General features: G+C 46.0%; 13 protein-coding genes and 24 non-coding genes across 37 annotated transcripts, besides 1 other annotated feature; 28 read left to right on the forward strand and 9 right to left on the reverse strand. All coding sequences in view use genetic code 2, as the record gives it.

The window, feature by feature from the left end:
* J6367_mgt01 lies at positions 1–69 on the forward strand. Its single transcript has one exon. It is a non-coding gene; the product is annotated as a tRNA-Phe (tRNA).
* J6367_mgr02 lies at positions 70–1,045 on the forward strand. Its single transcript has one exon. It is a non-coding gene; the product is annotated as a 12S ribosomal RNA (ribosomal RNA).
* J6367_mgt02 lies at positions 1,046–1,118 on the forward strand. Its single transcript has one exon. It is a non-coding gene; the product is annotated as a tRNA-Val (tRNA).
* Positions 1,119–2,740, forward strand: J6367_mgr01. Its single transcript has one exon. It is a non-coding gene; the product is annotated as a 16S ribosomal RNA (ribosomal RNA).
* Positions 2,741–2,814, forward strand: J6367_mgt03. Its single transcript has one exon. It is a non-coding gene; the product is annotated as a tRNA-Leu (tRNA).
* A 9-nt stretch (positions 2,815–2,823) lies between these two features.
* Positions 2,824–3,798, forward strand: ND1 (NADH dehydrogenase subunit 1). The gene has a single exon. The coding sequence runs from the start codon at positions 2,824–2,826 to the stop codon at positions 3,796–3,798; it is 975 nt and encodes a 324-aa protein (YP_010037840.1).
* On the forward strand, positions 3,799–3,870 carry J6367_mgt04. The gene has a single exon. It is a non-coding gene; the product is annotated as a tRNA-Ile (tRNA).
* A 5-nt stretch (positions 3,871–3,875) lies between these two features.
* Positions 3,876–3,946, reverse strand: J6367_mgt05. Its single transcript has one exon. It is a non-coding gene; the product is annotated as a tRNA-Gln (tRNA).
* Positions 3,946–4,014, forward strand: J6367_mgt06. The gene has a single exon. It is a non-coding gene; the product is annotated as a tRNA-Met (tRNA).
* ND2 (NADH dehydrogenase subunit 2) lies at positions 4,015–5,053 on the forward strand. Its single transcript has one exon. A coding segment is annotated over exon 1 (1,039 nt).
* Positions 5,054–5,129, forward strand: J6367_mgt07. Its single transcript has one exon. It is a non-coding gene; the product is annotated as a tRNA-Trp (tRNA).
* A 6-nt stretch (positions 5,130–5,135) lies between these two features.
* Positions 5,136–5,204, reverse strand: J6367_mgt08. The gene has a single exon. It is a non-coding gene; the product is annotated as a tRNA-Ala (tRNA).
* A 3-nt stretch (positions 5,205–5,207) lies between these two features.
* On the reverse strand, positions 5,208–5,280 carry J6367_mgt09. Its single transcript has one exon. It is a non-coding gene; the product is annotated as a tRNA-Asn (tRNA).
* Position 5,281: 1 nt separating this feature from the next.
* J6367_mgt10 lies at positions 5,282–5,347 on the reverse strand. The gene has a single exon. It is a non-coding gene; the product is annotated as a tRNA-Cys (tRNA).
* J6367_mgt11 lies at positions 5,347–5,417 on the reverse strand. Its single transcript has one exon. It is a non-coding gene; the product is annotated as a tRNA-Tyr (tRNA).
* Position 5,418: 1 nt separating this feature from the next.
* On the forward strand, positions 5,419–6,969 carry COX1 (cytochrome c oxidase subunit I). Its single transcript has one exon. It carries the CDS (start codon positions 5,419–5,421, stop codon positions 6,967–6,969), a length of 1,551 nt encoding a protein of 516 aa, YP_010037842.1.
* J6367_mgt12 lies at positions 6,961–7,035 on the reverse strand. Its single transcript has one exon. It is a non-coding gene; the product is annotated as a tRNA-Ser (tRNA).
* Positions 7,036–7,037: 2 nt separating this feature from the next.
* Positions 7,038–7,106, forward strand: J6367_mgt13. The gene has a single exon. It is a non-coding gene; the product is annotated as a tRNA-Asp (tRNA).
* Position 7,107: 1 nt separating this feature from the next.
* COX2 (cytochrome c oxidase subunit II) lies at positions 7,108–7,791 on the forward strand. Its single transcript has one exon. The coding sequence runs from the start codon at positions 7,108–7,110 to the stop codon at positions 7,789–7,791; it is 684 nt and encodes a 227-aa protein (YP_010037843.1).
* A 1-nt stretch (position 7,792) lies between these two features.
* On the forward strand, positions 7,793–7,860 carry J6367_mgt14. Its single transcript has one exon. It is a non-coding gene; the product is annotated as a tRNA-Lys (tRNA).
* A 1-nt stretch (position 7,861) lies between these two features.
* On the forward strand, positions 7,862–8,026 carry ATP8 (ATP synthase F0 subunit 8). Its single transcript has one exon. It carries the CDS (start codon positions 7,862–7,864, stop codon positions 8,024–8,026), a length of 165 nt encoding a protein of 54 aa, YP_010037844.1.
* ATP6 (ATP synthase F0 subunit 6) lies at positions 8,017–8,700 on the forward strand. Its single transcript has one exon. The coding sequence runs from the start codon at positions 8,017–8,019 to the stop codon at positions 8,698–8,700; it is 684 nt and encodes a 227-aa protein (YP_010037845.1).
* On the forward strand, positions 8,700–9,483 carry COX3 (cytochrome c oxidase subunit III). The gene has a single exon. A coding segment is annotated over exon 1 (784 nt).
* Position 9,484: 1 nt separating this feature from the next.
* Positions 9,485–9,552, forward strand: J6367_mgt15. The gene has a single exon. It is a non-coding gene; the product is annotated as a tRNA-Gly (tRNA).
* Positions 9,553–9,904, forward strand: ND3 (NADH dehydrogenase subunit 3). The gene is given in 2 exon segments: positions 9,553–9,725; positions 9,727–9,904. 2 exon segments carry the CDS (start codon positions 9,553–9,555, stop codon positions 9,902–9,904), a joined length of 351 nt encoding a protein of 116 aa, YP_010037847.1.
* Position 9,905: 1 nt separating this feature from the next.
* Positions 9,906–9,973, forward strand: J6367_mgt16. The gene has a single exon. It is a non-coding gene; the product is annotated as a tRNA-Arg (tRNA).
* On the forward strand, positions 9,974–10,270 carry ND4L (NADH dehydrogenase subunit 4L). The gene has a single exon. The coding sequence runs from the start codon at positions 9,974–9,976 to the stop codon at positions 10,268–10,270; it is 297 nt and encodes a 98-aa protein (YP_010037848.1).
* On the forward strand, positions 10,264–11,641 carry ND4 (NADH dehydrogenase subunit 4). The gene has a single exon. A coding segment is annotated over exon 1 (1,378 nt).
* J6367_mgt17 lies at positions 11,642–11,710 on the forward strand. The gene has a single exon. It is a non-coding gene; the product is annotated as a tRNA-His (tRNA).
* A 1-nt stretch (position 11,711) lies between these two features.
* J6367_mgt18 lies at positions 11,712–11,776 on the forward strand. Its single transcript has one exon. It is a non-coding gene; the product is annotated as a tRNA-Ser (tRNA).
* A 1-nt stretch (position 11,777) lies between these two features.
* Positions 11,778–11,848, forward strand: J6367_mgt19. The gene has a single exon. It is a non-coding gene; the product is annotated as a tRNA-Leu (tRNA).
* On the forward strand, positions 11,849–13,666 carry ND5 (NADH dehydrogenase subunit 5). Its single transcript has one exon. It carries the CDS (start codon positions 11,849–11,851, stop codon positions 13,664–13,666), a length of 1,818 nt encoding a protein of 605 aa, YP_010037850.1.
* A 4-nt stretch (positions 13,667–13,670) lies between these two features.
* On the forward strand, positions 13,671–14,813 carry CYTB (cytochrome b). The gene has a single exon. The coding sequence runs from the start codon at positions 13,671–13,673 to the stop codon at positions 14,811–14,813; it is 1,143 nt and encodes a 380-aa protein (YP_010037851.1).
* A 3-nt stretch (positions 14,814–14,816) lies between these two features.
* Positions 14,817–14,885, forward strand: J6367_mgt20. Its single transcript has one exon. It is a non-coding gene; the product is annotated as a tRNA-Thr (tRNA).
* J6367_mgt21 lies at positions 14,886–14,955 on the reverse strand. Its single transcript has one exon. It is a non-coding gene; the product is annotated as a tRNA-Pro (tRNA).
* Positions 14,956–14,961: 6 nt separating this feature from the next.
* Positions 14,962–15,483, reverse strand: ND6 (NADH dehydrogenase subunit 6). The gene has a single exon. It carries the CDS (start codon positions 15,481–15,483, stop codon positions 14,962–14,964), a length of 522 nt encoding a protein of 173 aa, YP_010037852.1.
* Positions 15,484–15,485: 2 nt separating this feature from the next.
* J6367_mgt22 lies at positions 15,486–15,553 on the reverse strand. The gene has a single exon. It is a non-coding gene; the product is annotated as a tRNA-Glu (tRNA).
* Positions 15,554–16,784: a D loop.

Below are 16,784 nucleotides of genomic sequence, written 5' to 3' on the forward strand. Positions count from 1 at the left end.
GCCCCCATAGCTTAACCCACAAAGCATGGCACTGAAGATGCCAAGATGGTACCTACTATACCTGTGGGCAAAAGACTTAGTCCTAACCTTTCTATTGGTTTTTGCTAGACATATACATGCAAGTATCCGCATCCCAGTGAAAATGCCCCCAAACCTTTCTTCCCAAGCAAAAGGAGCAGGTATCAGGCACACTCAGCAGTAGCCCAAGACGCCTTGCTTAAGCCACACCCCCACGGGTACTCAGCAGTAATTAACCTTAAGCAATAAGTGTAAACTTGACTTAGCCATAGCAACCCAGGGTTGGTAAATCTTGTGCCAGCCACCGCGGTCATACAAGAAACCCAAATCAATAGCTACCCGGCGTAAAGAGTGGCCACATGTTATCTGCACCAGCTAAGATTAAAATGCAACCAAGCTGTCATAAGCCTAAGATCCACCTAAACCCAACCCAAATCCATCTTAGCCTCAACGATTAATTTTAACCCACGAAAGCTAGGACCCAAACTGGGATTAGATACCCCACTATGCCTAGCCCTAAATCTAGATACCTCCCATCACACATGTATCCGCCTGAGAACTACGAGCACAAACGCTTAAAACTCTAAGGACTTGGCGGTGCCCCAAACCCACCTAGAGGAGCCTGTTCTATAATCGATAATCCACGATTCACCCAACCACCCCTTGCCAGCACAGCCTACATACCGCCGTCGCCAGCCCACCTCTAATGAAAGAACAACAGTGAGCTCAATAGCCCCTCGCTAATAAGACAGGTCAAGGTATAGCCTATGGGGTGGGAGAAATGGGCTACATTTTCTAACATAGAACAAACGAAAAAGGATGTGAAACCCGCCCTTAGAAGGAGGATTTAGCAGTAAAGTGAGATCATACCCCCTAAGCTCACTTTAAGACGGCTCTGAGGCACGTACATACCGCCCGTCACCCTCTTCACAAGCCATCAACATCAATAAATATATACTTCCCCTCCCGGCTAAAGACGAGGCAAGTCGTAACAAGGTAAGTGTACCGGAAGGTGCACTTAGACTACCAAGGCGTAGCTATAACTTCAAAGCATTCAGCTTACACCTGAAAGATACCCTCAACAGACAAGGTCGCCTTGACTTGCCCCCCCTCTAGCCCGACAAACTCGTACCCTTAACATAAAAAACTTACCTCCCCCTCTTAACCAAAACATTATAAATTGTCCCAGTATAGGCGATAGAAAAGACTACCCCGGCGCAATAGAGGCTAACTGTACCGCAAGGGAAAGATGAAATAGCAATGAAAACCATAAGCAAAAAACAGCAAAGACCAACCCTTGTACCTTTTGCATCATGATTTAGCAAGAACAACCAAGCAAAGTGAGCTAAAGTTTGCCTTCCCGAAACCCAAGCGAGCTACTTGCGAGCAGCTAAAATTTGAGCGAACCCGTCTCTGTTGCAAAAGAGTGGGATGACTTGCCAGTAGAGGTGAAAAGCCTACCGAGCTGGGTGATAGCTGGTTACCTGTCAAACGAATCTAAGTTCCCCCTTAACCCACCCCCTAAAGACACCCACCTTTGTCAACCTTGAGAACGTTGGGGTTAAGAGCAATTCGATGGGGGTACAGCTCCATCGAAAAAGAACACAACCTCCTCCAGCGGATAATAATCACCCCCCCCCGCACTGTGGGCCTTCAAGCAGCCACCAACAAAAGAGTGCGTCAAAGCTCCCTCATTAAAAAATCTAAAACCCTATTTGACTCCCTCAACCAAAGCAGGTTAACCTATGACAATAGAAGAATCAATGCTAAAATGAGTAATCTGGAACCTATCCTCCTACGGCGTAAACTTACATTAATACATTATTAACAGAACTCAACTTATACCCCCACACTAACAAGCAATACGTATTCCTCAATCTGTTAAGCCAACCCAGGAGCGCCCACAGGATGATTAAAACCTACAGAAGGAACTCGGCAAACCAAAGACCCGACTGTTTCCCAAAAACATAGCCTTCAGCTAACAACAAGTATTGAAGGTGATGCCTGCCCAGTGACCCCCAAAGTTCAACGGCCGCGGTATCCTAACCGTGCGAAGGTAGCGCAATCAATTGTCCCGTAAATTGAGACTTGTATGAATGGCTAAACGAGGTCTTAACTGTCTCCTGTAGGTAATCTATGAAATTAGTATTCCCGTGCAAAAACGAGAATGTGAACATAAGACGAGAAGACCCTGTGGAACTTTAAAATCACGACCACCTTACAACCTTACACAGCCCCACTGGGTCCACCCACACATAAACCCCTGGTCGACATTTTTCGGTTGGGGCGACCTTGGAGAAAAAAAAATCCTCCAAACCCACAGACCACAACTCTTCACTAAGACCAACTCCTCAAAGTACCAACAGTAACCAGACCCAATATAATTGAGCAATGGACCAAGCTACCCCAGGGATAACAGCGCAATCTCCTCCAAGAGCCCATATCGACAAGGAGGTTTACGACCTCGATGTTGGATCAGGACAACCTAATGGTGCAACCGCTATTAAGGGTTCGTTTGTTCAACGATTAACAGTCCTACGTGATCTGAGTTCAGACCGGAGCAATCCAGGTCGGTTTCTATCTATGGACACACTCCTCCTAGTACGAAAGGACCGGAGAAGTGGGGTCAATACCACTGAGCACACCCCAACCTTCTAAGCAATGAATACAACTCAACTGCCAAGAACCCCTCCCCCACACCCAACTCCTAGAAAAGGATCCAGCTAGCGTGGCAGAGCTCGGCAAATGCAAAAGGCTTAAGCCCTTTATCCAGAGGTTCAAATCCTCTCCCTAGCTACCCCGGACATGACCCTGCCCACCCTAACAAACCTTCTAATCATAACCTTATCCTATATTCTCCCCATCCTAATCGCCGTGGCCTTCTTAACACTTGTAGAACGAAAAATCCTAAGCTACATGCAGGCCCGAAAGGGCCCAAACATTGTGGGCCCTTTTGGTCTACTCCAACCCGTTGCAGACGGGGTAAAACTATTCATTAAAGAGCCAATCCGACCATCTACCTCCTCCCCCTTCCTCTTCATTATTACTCCAATCCTAGCACTACTCCTAGCCCTGACTATTTGAGTCCCCCTCCCACTACCATTCCCCCTTGCAGACCTCAACCTAGGACTACTATTTCTCCTAGCCATATCAAGCCTAACTGTCTACTCTCTACTCTGATCCGGATGAGCATCAAACTCCAAGTATGCCCTAATCGGAGCCCTTCGAGCCGTCGCACAAACAATCTCATACGAAGTCACCCTAGCCATCATCCTGTTATCCACAATCATACTGAGCGGCAATTACACCTTAAGCACCCTGGCCATCACCCAAGAGCCCATCTACCTCATTTTTTCCGCATGACCCCTCGCAATAATATGATACATCTCTACCCTTGCTGAAACCAACCGCGCCCCATTTGACCTAACAGAAGGAGAGTCAGAGCTAGTCTCAGGATTTAATGTAGAATATGCCGCCGGACCATTCGCCATATTCTTCTTAGCCGAATACGCCAACATTATACTAATAAACACACTAACCACCGTCCTATTCCTGAACCCAAGCTTCCTAAATCTCCCACCAGAATTATTTCCCATTGCACTCGCTACAAAAACCCTCCTCCTTTCATCCTCATTTCTATGAATCCGGGCCTCATATCCACGGTTCCGCTATGACCAACTAATACATCTTCTATGAAAAAACTTCCTCCCCCTAACCCTAGCCTTATGCCTCTGACATACCAGCATACCAATCAGCTACGCCGGCCTCCCCCCAATCTAAGGAAGCGTGCCTGAACAAAAAGGATCACTATGATAAAGTGAACATAGAGGTATAACAACCCTCTCACTTCCTTAATCCTAGAAAAGTAGGAATCGAACCTACACAGAAGAGATCAAAACTCTTCATACTCCCTCTATATTATTTTCTAGTAAGGTCAGCTAACTAAGCTATCGGGCCCATACCCCGAAAATGATGGTTTAACCCCTTCCCCTACTAATGAACCCCCATGCAAAACTAATCTGCACAGTAAGCCTCATCATGGGAACCAGCATCACAATCTCCAGCAACCATTGAATCTTAGCCTGAACAGGCTTAGAGATCAACACCTTAGCCATCATCCCCCTCATCTCCAAGTCACACCACCCCCGAGCGATTGAAGCCACTATCAAATATTTCCTCACCCAATCAACTGCATCAGCCCTAATCCTCTTCTCGAGCATAACCAACGCCTGATCCACCGGACAATGAGACATTACACAACTAAACCACCCGACATCATGCCTAATATTAACAATAGCAATCGCAATCAAATTAGGACTAGTCCCATTCCACTTCTGATTCCCAGAAGTACTCCAAGGCTCCTCCCTAATCACTGCCCTACTACTCTCCACCCTAATAAAACTCCCCCCAATCACACTCCTCCTCCTAACATCACAGTCTCTTAATACCACCTTACTCACCCTCCTAGCAATCTCCTCCACCCTAATCGGAGGCTGAATGGGCCTAAACCAAACACAAACACGAAAAATCCTAGCCTTCTCATCCATCTCCCATTTAGGATGAATAATTATAATTATCTCCTATAACCCACAACTCACTATTCTCACCTTCATCCTCTACACAATTATGACCTCAACTGTATTCCTATCCCTAGCCCAAATCAAAGTCCTAAAACTGTCAACAATACTCATCTCATGAACTAAAACCCCAATACTAAATGCAACTGTAATACTAACCCTCCTCTCCCTAGCTGGCCTCCCACCATTAACCGGCTTCATGCCAAAATGACTCATTATCCAAGAACTAACCAAACAAGAAATAACCCCAATAGCCACAATCATCACAATACTATCACTCCTAAGCCTATTCTTCTACCTCCGACTTGCATACCACTCAACAATCACACTCCCCCCCAACTCATCAAACCACATAAAACTCTGACGAACTAACAAAACCCTAAACACCCCCACCGCCATTCTAACTGCGCTATCAACCACCCTATTGCCCCTTTCCCCCCTAATTATTACCATACTATAGAAACTTAGGATTAACTGTCACCAAACCAAAGGCCTTCAAAGCCTTAAATAAGAGTTAAACTCTCTTAGTTTCTGCCCAACTAAGACCAACAGGACATTAACCTGTATCTCCTGAATGCAAATCAGACGCTTTAATTAAGCTAAGGCCTCTACCTAGACAGATGGGCTTCGATCCCATACAATTTTAGTTAACAGCTAAATGCCAACACCAATTGGCTTCTGCCTACAGACCCCGGCACACTTTAGTGTACATCAACGAGTTTGCAACTCATTATGAACTTCACTACAGAGTCGATAAGAAGAGGAATTGAACCTCTGTAAAAAGGACTACAGCCTAACGCTTCAACACTCAGCCATCTTACCTGTGACCTTCATCAACCGATGATTATTCTCAACCAACCACAAAGACATTGGCACTCTTTACCTAATTTTCGGCACATGGGCGGGCATAGCCGGCACAGCACTTAGCCTTCTAATTCGCGCAGAACTAGGACAGCCCGGAACTCTCTTAGGAGACGATCAAATTTACAATGTAATCGTCACAGCCCATGCTTTCGTCATAATCTTCTTTATAGTTATACCCATCATGATCGGTGGCTTCGGAAACTGACTAGTCCCACTTATAATCGGTGCCCCAGACATAGCATTCCCCCGCATAAATAACATAAGCTTCTGACTCCTCCCTCCCTCCTTCCTTCTCCTACTAGCCTCATCTACCGTAGAAGCTGGGGCCGGCACAGGATGGACAGTTTACCCCCCTTTAGCCGGCAACCTAGCCCACGCTGGCGCATCAGTAGACCTAGCCATCTTTTCATTACACTTAGCAGGTGTTTCCTCCATTCTAGGAGCCATCAACTTTATCACTACCATCATCAACATAAAACCCCCCGCACTGTCACAATACCAAACACCCCTATTCGTATGATCCGTCCTCATTACTGCCATCCTACTACTCCTCTCCTTACCCGTCCTAGCAGCTGGGATTACCATACTACTTACCGACCGCAACCTTAACACCACATTCTTCGACCCAGCTGGAGGAGGAGACCCAATCCTATACCAACACCTATTCTGATTCTTCGGTCACCCCGAAGTTTACATCCTCATCCTCCCAGGTTTCGGAATAATTTCCCACGTAGTAGCATACTATGCAGGAAAAAAAGAACCATTCGGATACATAGGAATAGTCTGAGCCATACTGTCAATCGGATTCCTTGGCTTCATTGTATGAGCCCACCATATATTCACAGTCGGAATGGACGTAGACACCCGAGCCTACTTTACATCAGCCACAATAATCATCGCCATCCCAACTGGTATTAAAGTCTTCAGCTGACTAGCAACCCTGCACGGAGGAACAATTAAATGAGACCCCCCTATGCTATGAGCCCTAGGATTCATCTTCCTCTTCACTATCGGAGGCCTAACGGGAATCGTCCTTGCTAACTCATCACTAGATATTGCCCTTCATGACACCTACTATGTAGTCGCCCACTTCCACTATGTCCTCTCAATGGGGGCAGTTTTTGCCATTCTAGCAGGATTTACCCACTGATTTCCCCTCTTCACAGGCTTTACCCTACACCCATCATGAACCAAGGCACATTTCGGAGTAATATTTACCGGAGTTAACCTAACCTTTTTCCCCCAACATTTCCTGGGCCTAGCTGGAATACCCCGACGATACTCAGATTACCCAGACGCCTACACACTATGAAACACACTATCCTCAATCGGCTCCTTAATTTCAATAACAGCCGTAATCATACTCATATTCATCGTCTGAGAAGCCTTCTCAGCAAAACGAAAAGTGCTCCAACCCGAATTAACTGCCACTAATATCGAATGAATTCATGGCTGCCCACCCCCATACCACACCTTCGAAGAACCAGCCTTTGTACAAGTGCAAGAAAGGAAGGAATCGAACCCTCACATGTTGGTTTCAAGCCAACCGCATCAAACCACTTAATGCTTCTTTCTTATGAGACGTTAGTAAACCAATTACATAGACCTGTCAAGACTAAATCACAGGTGCAAACCCTGTACATCTCATATGGCCAACCACTCCCAACTAGGCTTTCAAGACGCCTCATCCCCCATCATAGAAGAGCTCGTTGAATTCCACGACCACGCCCTGATAGTCGCACTAGCAATTTGCAGCTTAGTACTCTACCTTCTAACTCTTATACTTATAGAAAAACTATCATCAAACACCGTAGATGCCCAAGAAGTTGAACTAATCTGAACCATCCTACCCGCTATTGTCCTAGTCCTGCTTGCCCTCCCCTCCCTCCAAATCCTCTACATAATAGACGAAATCGACGAACCTGATCTCACCCTAAAAGCCATCGGACACCAATGATACTGAACCTATGAATACACAGACTTCAAGGACCTCTCATTTGACTCCTACATAACCCCAACAACAGACCTCCCCCTAGGCCACTTCCGCCTACTAGAAGTCGACCATCGCATTGTAATCCCCATAGAATCCCCCATTCGAGTAATCATCACCGCTGATGACGTCCTCCACTCATGAGCCGTACCCGCCCTCGGGGTAAAAACAGACGCAATCCCTGGACGACTAAATCAAACCTCCTTCATCACCACTCGACCAGGAGTGTTTTACGGACAATGCTCAGAAATCTGCGGAGCTAACCACAGCTACATACCCATTGTAGTAGAGTCTACCCCCCTAAAACACTTTGAAGCCTGATCCTCACTACTGTCATCTTAACCATTAAGAAGCTATGCACCAGCACTAGCCTTTTAAGCTAGAGAGAGGGGACACCCTCCCCCTTAATGACATGCCCCAATTAAACCCAAACCCATGATTCTCCATCATACTCCTAACTTGATTCACCTTCTCTCTGCTTATCCAACCCAAACTTCTTTCATTCACTCTAACAAACAACCCTGCAAACAAAATTACAACAACTAAACCCACCCCCTGAACCTGACCATGAACCTAAGCTTCTTCGACCAATTCTCAAGCCCCTGCCTACTAGGAATCCCTCTAATCCTCCCATCACTCCTTCTTCCAGCCCTCCTACTTCCATCACCAGGAAACCGATGGATCAACAACCGCCTCTCCACCATCCAACTCTGATTCACCCACCTAATCACAAAACAACTAATAACCCCCCTAAACAAGGCAGGTCACAAATGAGCCCTCCTACTCACCTCACTTATCCTAATACTCCTCTCCATTAACCTCCTAGGCCTCCTCCCCTACACCTTCACCCCAACTACCCAACTATCAATAAACATGGCCTTAGCCCTGCCACTATGACTAGCCACCTTACTAACAGGCCTGCGAAACCAACCCTCCGCCTCCTTAGGACACCTACTCCCTGAAGGCACCCCCACCCCACTGATTCCAGCCCTAATCATAATCGAAACAACCAGCCTACTTATTCGGCCATTAGCCCTAGGAGTACGCCTAACAGCAAACCTCACAGCTGGTCACCTACTTATCCAACTTATCTCTACAGCCACAATCGCCCTACTACCAATAATGCCATCAATCTCCGCCCTAACGGCACTCATCCTATTCCTACTAACCATCCTAGAAGTGGCAGTAGCAATAATCCAAGCCTACGTCTTCGTCCTCCTCCTAAGCCTCTACTTACAAGAAAATATTTAATGGCACACCAAGCACACTCCTACCACATAGTTGACCCAAGCCCATGACCAATCTTCGGCGCAGCCGCAGCACTACTAACCACCTCTGGCCTAATCATATGGTTCCACTACAGCTCGACCACCCTACTGACAATAGGCCTCCTCTCTATACTTCTAGTCATGCTGCAATGATGACGAGACGTAGTCCGAGAAAGCACCTTCCAGGGCCACCACACCCCAACTGTCCAAAAGGGCCTACGATACGGAATAATCCTTTTCATTACATCAGAGGCCTTCTTCTTCCTAGGATTCTTCTGAGCCTTCTTCCACTCAAGCCTAGCCCCAACACCAGAACTGGGGGGCCAATGGCCCCCAACAGGAGTCAAACCCCTAAACCCCCTTGAAGTACCCCTACTAAATACAGCAATCCTCCTAGCCTCAGGAGTCACCGTTACATGGGCTCACCACAGCATCACAGAAGGAAACCGAAAACAAGCCATCCACGCACTAACTCTCACAATCCTCCTAGGATTCTATTTCACAGCCCTACAAGCAATAGAGTACCATGAAGCCTCCTTCTCAATCGCTGACAGCGTCTACGGCTCCACCTTCTTCGTCGCTACAGGGTTCCACGGACTACATGTAATCATTGGATCATCCTTTTTAACAGTTTGCCTCCTACGACTAATCAAATTCCACTTCACACCAAACCACCACTTCGGATTTGAAGCAGCAGCCTGATACTGACACTTCGTAGACATCATCTGACTCTTCCTCTACATATCCATATACTGATGAGGATCTTGCTCTTCTAGTATACTCATTACAACTGACTTCCAATCTTTAAAATCTGGTATCAACCCAGAGAAGAGCAATGAACACACTTACATTTATACTCTCACTATCCTTTCTACTAAGCGCTGCACTAACTACTATAAACTTTTGACTAGCCCAAATAGCCCCAGACACAGAAAAACTGTCACCGTACGAATGCGGATTTGACCCACTAGGATCAGCCCGACTCCCATTCTCAATCCGATTCTTCCTCAGTAGCCATCCTATTCCTTTTATTCGACCTAGAAATCGCCCTGCTTCTTCCCCTTCCATGAGCCATCCAACTTGCACACCCTATAATAACCCTTACTTGAGCCACCACTATCATCGCCCTCCTCACATTTGGTCTCATCTACGAATGAACTCAGGGCGGCTTAGAATGAGCAGAATAACAGAAAGTTAGTCTAACTAAGACAGCTGGTTTCGACCCAGCAAATTATAGACCCACCTATAACTTTCTTATGTCTCCCCTACACTTCAGCTTCTATTCTGCATTCACATTCAGCAGCCTAGGACTAGCATTCCACCGAACACACCTCATCTCTGCCCTACTATGCCTAGAGAGCATAATACTATCCATATTCATCCCCCTCTCAATCTGACCAGTAGAAAACCAAACCCCATCATTCGCCCTTGTACCTATCCTAATACTAGCCTTCTCAGCATGCGAAGCTGGCACAGGCCTAGCCATACTAGTAGCTTCTGCACGAACACATGGCTCTGACCACCTACACAACCTAAACCTTCTACAATGCTAAAGATCATCCTACCAACAATCATACTCTTGCCCACAGCCCTCTTATCCCCAGCAAAATCCATATGAACTAACACCACAATATACAGCCTTCTAATCGCCTCGATCAGCCTACACTGACTAACCCCATCATACTACCCCACAAAAACCCTAACCCTCTGAACAGGCATAGACCAAATCTCAACTCCCCTCTTAGTACTCTCCTGCTGGTTTCTCCCCCTCATAATTATAGCTAGCCAAGGCCACCTACAACATGAACCCCACAAACGAAAACGAATATTCATCTCCACCTTAATCATCATCCAACCATTCATCATCCTAGCCTTCTCAGCAACTGAACTCATACTATTCTACATCTCATTCGAAGCAACCCTAATCCCAACCCTCATCTTAATCACACGCTGAGGAAACCAACCAGAACGACTTAGCGCAGGCATTTACCTTCTATTCTATACCCTAATTAGCTCTCTTCCCCTACTAGTCTCCATCCTCTACCTTCACACAAATACTGGAACCCTCCACCTACCCATTATCAAACTCACCCACCCCAACCTACCTGCCTCCTGAACAAGCTTATTATCTAGCCTAGCTCTCCTAATAGCCTTTATAGTCAAAGCACCCCTATACGGACTACACCTATGACTGCCTAAAGCCCATGTAGAAGCACCAATCGCAGGCTCCATACTACTTGCTGCTCTACTACTAAAACTAGGCGGATATGGCATCATACGAGTCACCCTCCTAATGGAGCCCGTATCCAACTTCTTACACTACCCCTTCCTCACCCTAGCCCTATGAGGTGCCCTAATAACTAGCTCTATCTGCTTACGCCAAACAGACCTAAAATCCCTCATTGCCTACTCATCCGTAAGCCATATGGGCCTAGTCATCGCTGCAAGTATAATCCAAACCCAATGATCATTCTCAGGTGCAATAATCCTCATAATCTCCCATGGACTAACCTCTTCCCTTTTATTCTGCCTAGCAAACACAAACTACGAACGGACACACAGCCGCATTCTTATCCTGACACGAGGCCTCCAACCCCTCCTACCATTGATATCAGTATGATGATTACTAGCCAACTTAACCAACATGGCCCTGCCCCCAACCACCAACCTGATAGCAGAACTAACAATTATAGTTGCCCTCTTCAACTGATCCTCCCCCACAATTATCTTAACCGGCACTGCAACACTCCTAACCGCCTCTTACACCCTCTACATACTACTCTCAACCCAACGAGGCACTCTTCCATCCCACATCACAACAACCCCCAACTCAAACACTCGAGAACATCTTCTCATAACCCTCCACATCATCCCCATACTAACACTCATCCTCAAACCAGAACTAATCTCAGGAACCCCTCTATGCAAACATAGTTTAACCCAAACATTAGATTGTGATTCTAAAAATAGGAGTTTAACCCTCCTTGTTCGCCGAGGGGAGGCCCAAGCCAACAAGAACTGCTAATTCCTGCATCTGAGCTTTAAACCTCAGTCCCCTTAACTTTTAAAGGATAAGAGCAATCCGTTGGTCTTAGGAACCACCTATCTTGGTGCAAATCCAAGTAAAAGTAATGGAGACTCCACTGCTCCTTAACACCCTCACAACATTAACACTACTCACCCTCCTTACCCCTATTATCCTTCCCCCCCTCCTAAATCTAAAAAACTCCCCCATATCCATCACCAAAACCATTAAAACCGCCTTCCTAATCAGCCTAATCCCAACAACAATCTTCATCCACTCAGGGGCAGAAAGCATTGCCACCCACTGAGAATGACAATTTATCCCCAACTTCAAGATCCCCATCTCCCTAAAAATAGACATATACTCCATAATATTCTTCCCCATTGCACTATTTGTAACCTGATCCATCTTAGAGTTCGCAACATGATACATAGCATCCGAACCATTTATTACAAAATTCTTTACCTACCTACTCACCTTCCTCATCGCCATATTAACACTAACCATCGCAAATAACATATTCCTCCTATTTGTAGGATGAGAAGGAGTAGGAATCATGTCATTCCTTCTCATTGGATGATGACAAGGACGAGCTGAAGCCAACACAGCTGCACTACAGGCAATAATCTACAACCGAATCGGAGACATTGGCCTCATCCTAAGCATAGCATGACTAGCCTCTTCCCTAAACACCTGAGAAATTCAACAAATCACCCACCCAAACCAAACACCCACCCTCCCCCTCCTTGGCCTAATCCTAGCCGCCACAGGAAAATCCGCTCAATTTGGCCTTCACCCATGACTTCCAGCAGCAATAGAAGGCCCAACCCCTGTCTCCGCCCTACTCCATTCCAGCACAATAGTAGTTGCTGGAATTTTTTTACTCATCCGCACCCACCCCTTCCTGTCATCCAATAAAACAGCCCTGACAACGTGCCTATGCTTAGGTGCTCTATCAACACTCTTTGCCGCAACATGCGCTCTCACTCAAAACGACATCAAAAAAATCATTGCCTTCTCCACTTCAAGCCAACTAGGCCTCATAATAGTCACAATTGGCCTAGACCTCCCCCAACTAGCCTTCCTCCACATCTCAACCCATGCCTTCTTTAAAGCTATATTATTCCTATGCTCCGGCCTAATTATCCACAGCCTCAATGGAGAACAAGACATCCGCAAAATAGGATGTCTACAAAAAACCCTCCCAATAACCACCTCCTGCCTAACCATTGGCAACCTTGCTCTAATAGGAACTCCATTCCTAGCAGGCTTCTACTCAAAAGACCTGATCATCGAAAACCTAAACACCTCATACATCAATACCTGAGCCCTCTCACTTACACTACTTGCCACATCTTTCACTGCAACCTACAGCCTCCGCATAACCTTACTAGTCCAAACAGGACACACACGAACCCCAGCAATCACCCCCATTAACGAAAACACCCCCCCAGCCATTCTCCCAATCATACGACTAGCCCTTGGCAGCATTATAGCAGGCCTATTAATCTCATCCCTAATCCTCCCCCCTAAAACCCCTCCAATAACTATACCCACCATCACAAAAACTGCTGCCATCATTGTTACAACCCTAGGAATTATCCTAGCCCTAGAACTCTCAAGCCTATCATACTCCCTCACTCCCCCAAAACACAATCCCCTCATAAACTTCTCCTCCTCCCTAGGCTACTTTAACCCCCTAACTCACCGAATTAGCCCCTCAATCCTCCTACATACCGGACAAAAAATTGCATCCCACTTAATCGACATAGCATGGTACAAAAAAATAGGCCCCGAAGGCCTTGCCAACCTTCATCTCACCATAACCAAAATCTCAACCACACTCCACACAGGCCTAATTAAATCTTACCTGGGTTCTTTCGCCCTCACAATCCTTACAACGATCCTACTTATCCAAAAATAAACTAATGGCACCCAACATTCGAAAATCCCACCCCCTACTAAAAATAATTAACAACTCCCTAATCGACCTCCCAGCCCCATCCAACATCTCTGCTTGATGAAATTTCGGCTCCCTATTAGCAGTCTGCCTCATGACCCAAATCCTCACCGGCCTACTACTAGCCATGCACTACACAGCAGACACATCCCTAGCCTTCTCCTCCGTAGCCCACACTTGCCGGAACGTACAATACGGCTGACTCATCCGGAATCTCCACGCAAACGGCGCCTCATTCTTCTTCATCTGTATCTTCCTTCACATCGGACGAGGCCTATACTACGGCTCCTACCTCTACAAGGAAACCTGAAACACAGGAGTAATCCTCCTCCTCACACTCATAGCCACCGCCTTTGTGGGCTATGTTCTCCCATGGGGCCAAATATCATTCTGAGGGGCCACCGTTATCACAAACCTATTCTCAGCAATTCCCTACATTGGACACACCCTAGTAGAGTGAGCCTGAGGGGGATTTTCAGTCGACAACCCAACCCTTACCCGATTCTTCGCCTTACACTTCCTCCTCCCCTTTACAATCGCAGGTATTACTATCATCCACCTCACCTTCCTACACGAATCAGGCTCAAACAACCCCCTAGGCATCTCATCCGACTCTGACAAAATTCCATTTCACCCATACTACTCCTTCAAAGACATTCTGGGCTTAACTCTCATACTCACCCCATTCCTAACACTAGCCCTATTCTCCCCCAACCTCCTAGGAGACCCAGAAAACTTCACCCCAGCAAACCCACTAGTAACCCCCCCACATATCAAACCAGAATGATATTTTCTATTCGCCTATGCCATCCTACGCTCCATCCCCAACAAACTTGGAGGTGTACTAGCCCTAGCAGCCTCAGTCCTCATCCTCTTCCTAATCCCCTTCCTCCACAAATCTAAACAACGAACAATAACCTTCCGACCACTCTCCCAAACCCTATTCTGACTTCTAGTAGCCAACCTTCTTATCCTAACCTGAATCGGAAGCCAACCAGTAGAACACCCCTTCATCATCATTGGCCAAATAGCATCCCTCTCTTACTTCACCATCCTACTTATCCTCTTCCCCACAATCGGAACACTAGAAAACAAAATACTCAACTACTAAAATACTCTAATAGTTTATGAAAAACATTGGTCTTGTAAACCAAAAACTGAAGACTCCACCCTTCTTAGAGTATCAGAAAAGGAGGACTCAAACCTCCATCTCCAGCTCCCAAAGCTGGTATTTTCAAATAAACTACTCTCTGAAACCCTTAAACCGCCCGAATTGCCCCCCGAGACAACCCACGCACAAGCTCTAGTACAACAAACAAAGCTAACAATAAACCTCACCCAGCCACCAAAAACAACCCAACCCCACATGAATAAAACACCGCAACTCCACTAAAATCCAACCGAGCAAAAGACACACCCCCGCCATCAACAGTAACTACCCCCACCTTTCAAAAATCAACGAGCCCTCCCAGAACCACCCCCATTCAAACCACCAAGACAAAACCTAGCCCATACCCCACCACCCGCCAATCCCCCCAAGCCTCAGGATAAGGATCCGCAGCTAATGACACAGAATAAACAAAAACCACCAACATCCCCCCTAAATACACCAAAAATAACGCCAAGGAAACAAAAGAAACACCCAAACTCACTAACCACCCACATCCTATCACAGACGCTACCACCAACCCCACCACCCCATAATACGGCGAAGGATTAGACGCCACAGCTAAAACCCCCAGCATAAAACAAATCCCAAGAAAAATCACAAAATAAGTCATATTATTCCCGCTTGGTTAGACCCCAAGGACTACGGCTTGAAAAGCCATTGTTGTTCTCAACTACGGGAACAATTTTATTTTTTAACCTAACTCCCCTACTAAGTGTACCCCCCCTTTCCCCCCCAGGGGGGGTATACTATGCATAATCGTGCATACATTTATATACCACATATATTATGGTACCGGTAATATATACTATATATGTACTAAACCCATTATATGTATACGGGCATTAACCTATATTCCACATTTCTCCCAATGTCCATTCTATGCATGATCCAGGACATACTCATTTACCCTCCCCATAGGCAGTTCCAAACCACTATCAAGCCACCTAACTATGAATGGTTACAGGACATAAATCTCACTCTCATGTTCTCCCCCCAACAAGTCACCTAACTATGAATGGTTACAGGACATACATTTAACTACCATGTTCTAACCCATTTGGTTATGCTCGCCGTATCAGATGGATTTATTGATCGTCCACCTCACGAGAGATCAGCAACCCCTGCCTGTAATGTACTTCATGACCAGTCTCAGGCCCATTCTTTCCCCCTACACCCCTCGCCCTACTTGCCTTCCACCGTACCTCTGGTTCCTCGGTCAGGCACATCCCATGCATAACTCCTGAACTTTCTCACTTTTCACGAAGTCATCTGTGGATTATCTTCCCCTCTTTAGTCCGTGATCGCGGCATCTTCTCTCTTCTATTGCTGTTGGTTCCTTCTCTTTTTGGGGCTTCTTCACAGGTTGCCCTTCACAGTGCGGGTGCGGAGTGCTATTCAAGTGAAGCCTGGACTACACCTGCGTTGCGTCCTATCCTAGTCCTCTCGTGTCCCTCGATGAGACGGTTTGCGTGTATGGGGAATCATCTTGACACTGATGCACTTTGGATCGCATTTGGTTATGGTTCTTCCACCCCCCCGGTAAATGGTGCTATTTAGTGAATGCTTGTCGGACATATTTTTATCAATTTTCACTTCCTCTATTTTCTTCACAAAACTAGGAAATTCACCACAATTTTTTCTTTGTTATTTTTTAATTTTTTTTTTATTTTTTAAAAACATTTTTTAAAAAACTAAATTACATACAAACTACCGCATAAAATCCCTCAAACCATACAAACGTTTATCGTATAATATATATACATTATTGTTTATTCTATCATTATTAGAGAAACTCCACTACCAAAACCATCATTAAAACAAAAATTTACATGCCACTTAACTCCCCTCACAAACAATCGTTATTTATATTGTTAATTAGCAAACACAAAACCCGCCTTCTACCACTATAAA

Source organism: Gallus gallus, mitochondrion (assembly GCF_016699485.2).
Source record: "Gallus gallus isolate bGalGal1 mitochondrion, complete sequence, whole genome shotgun sequence".
NCBI lineage: Eukaryota > Metazoa > Chordata > Aves > Galliformes > Phasianidae > Gallus > Gallus gallus.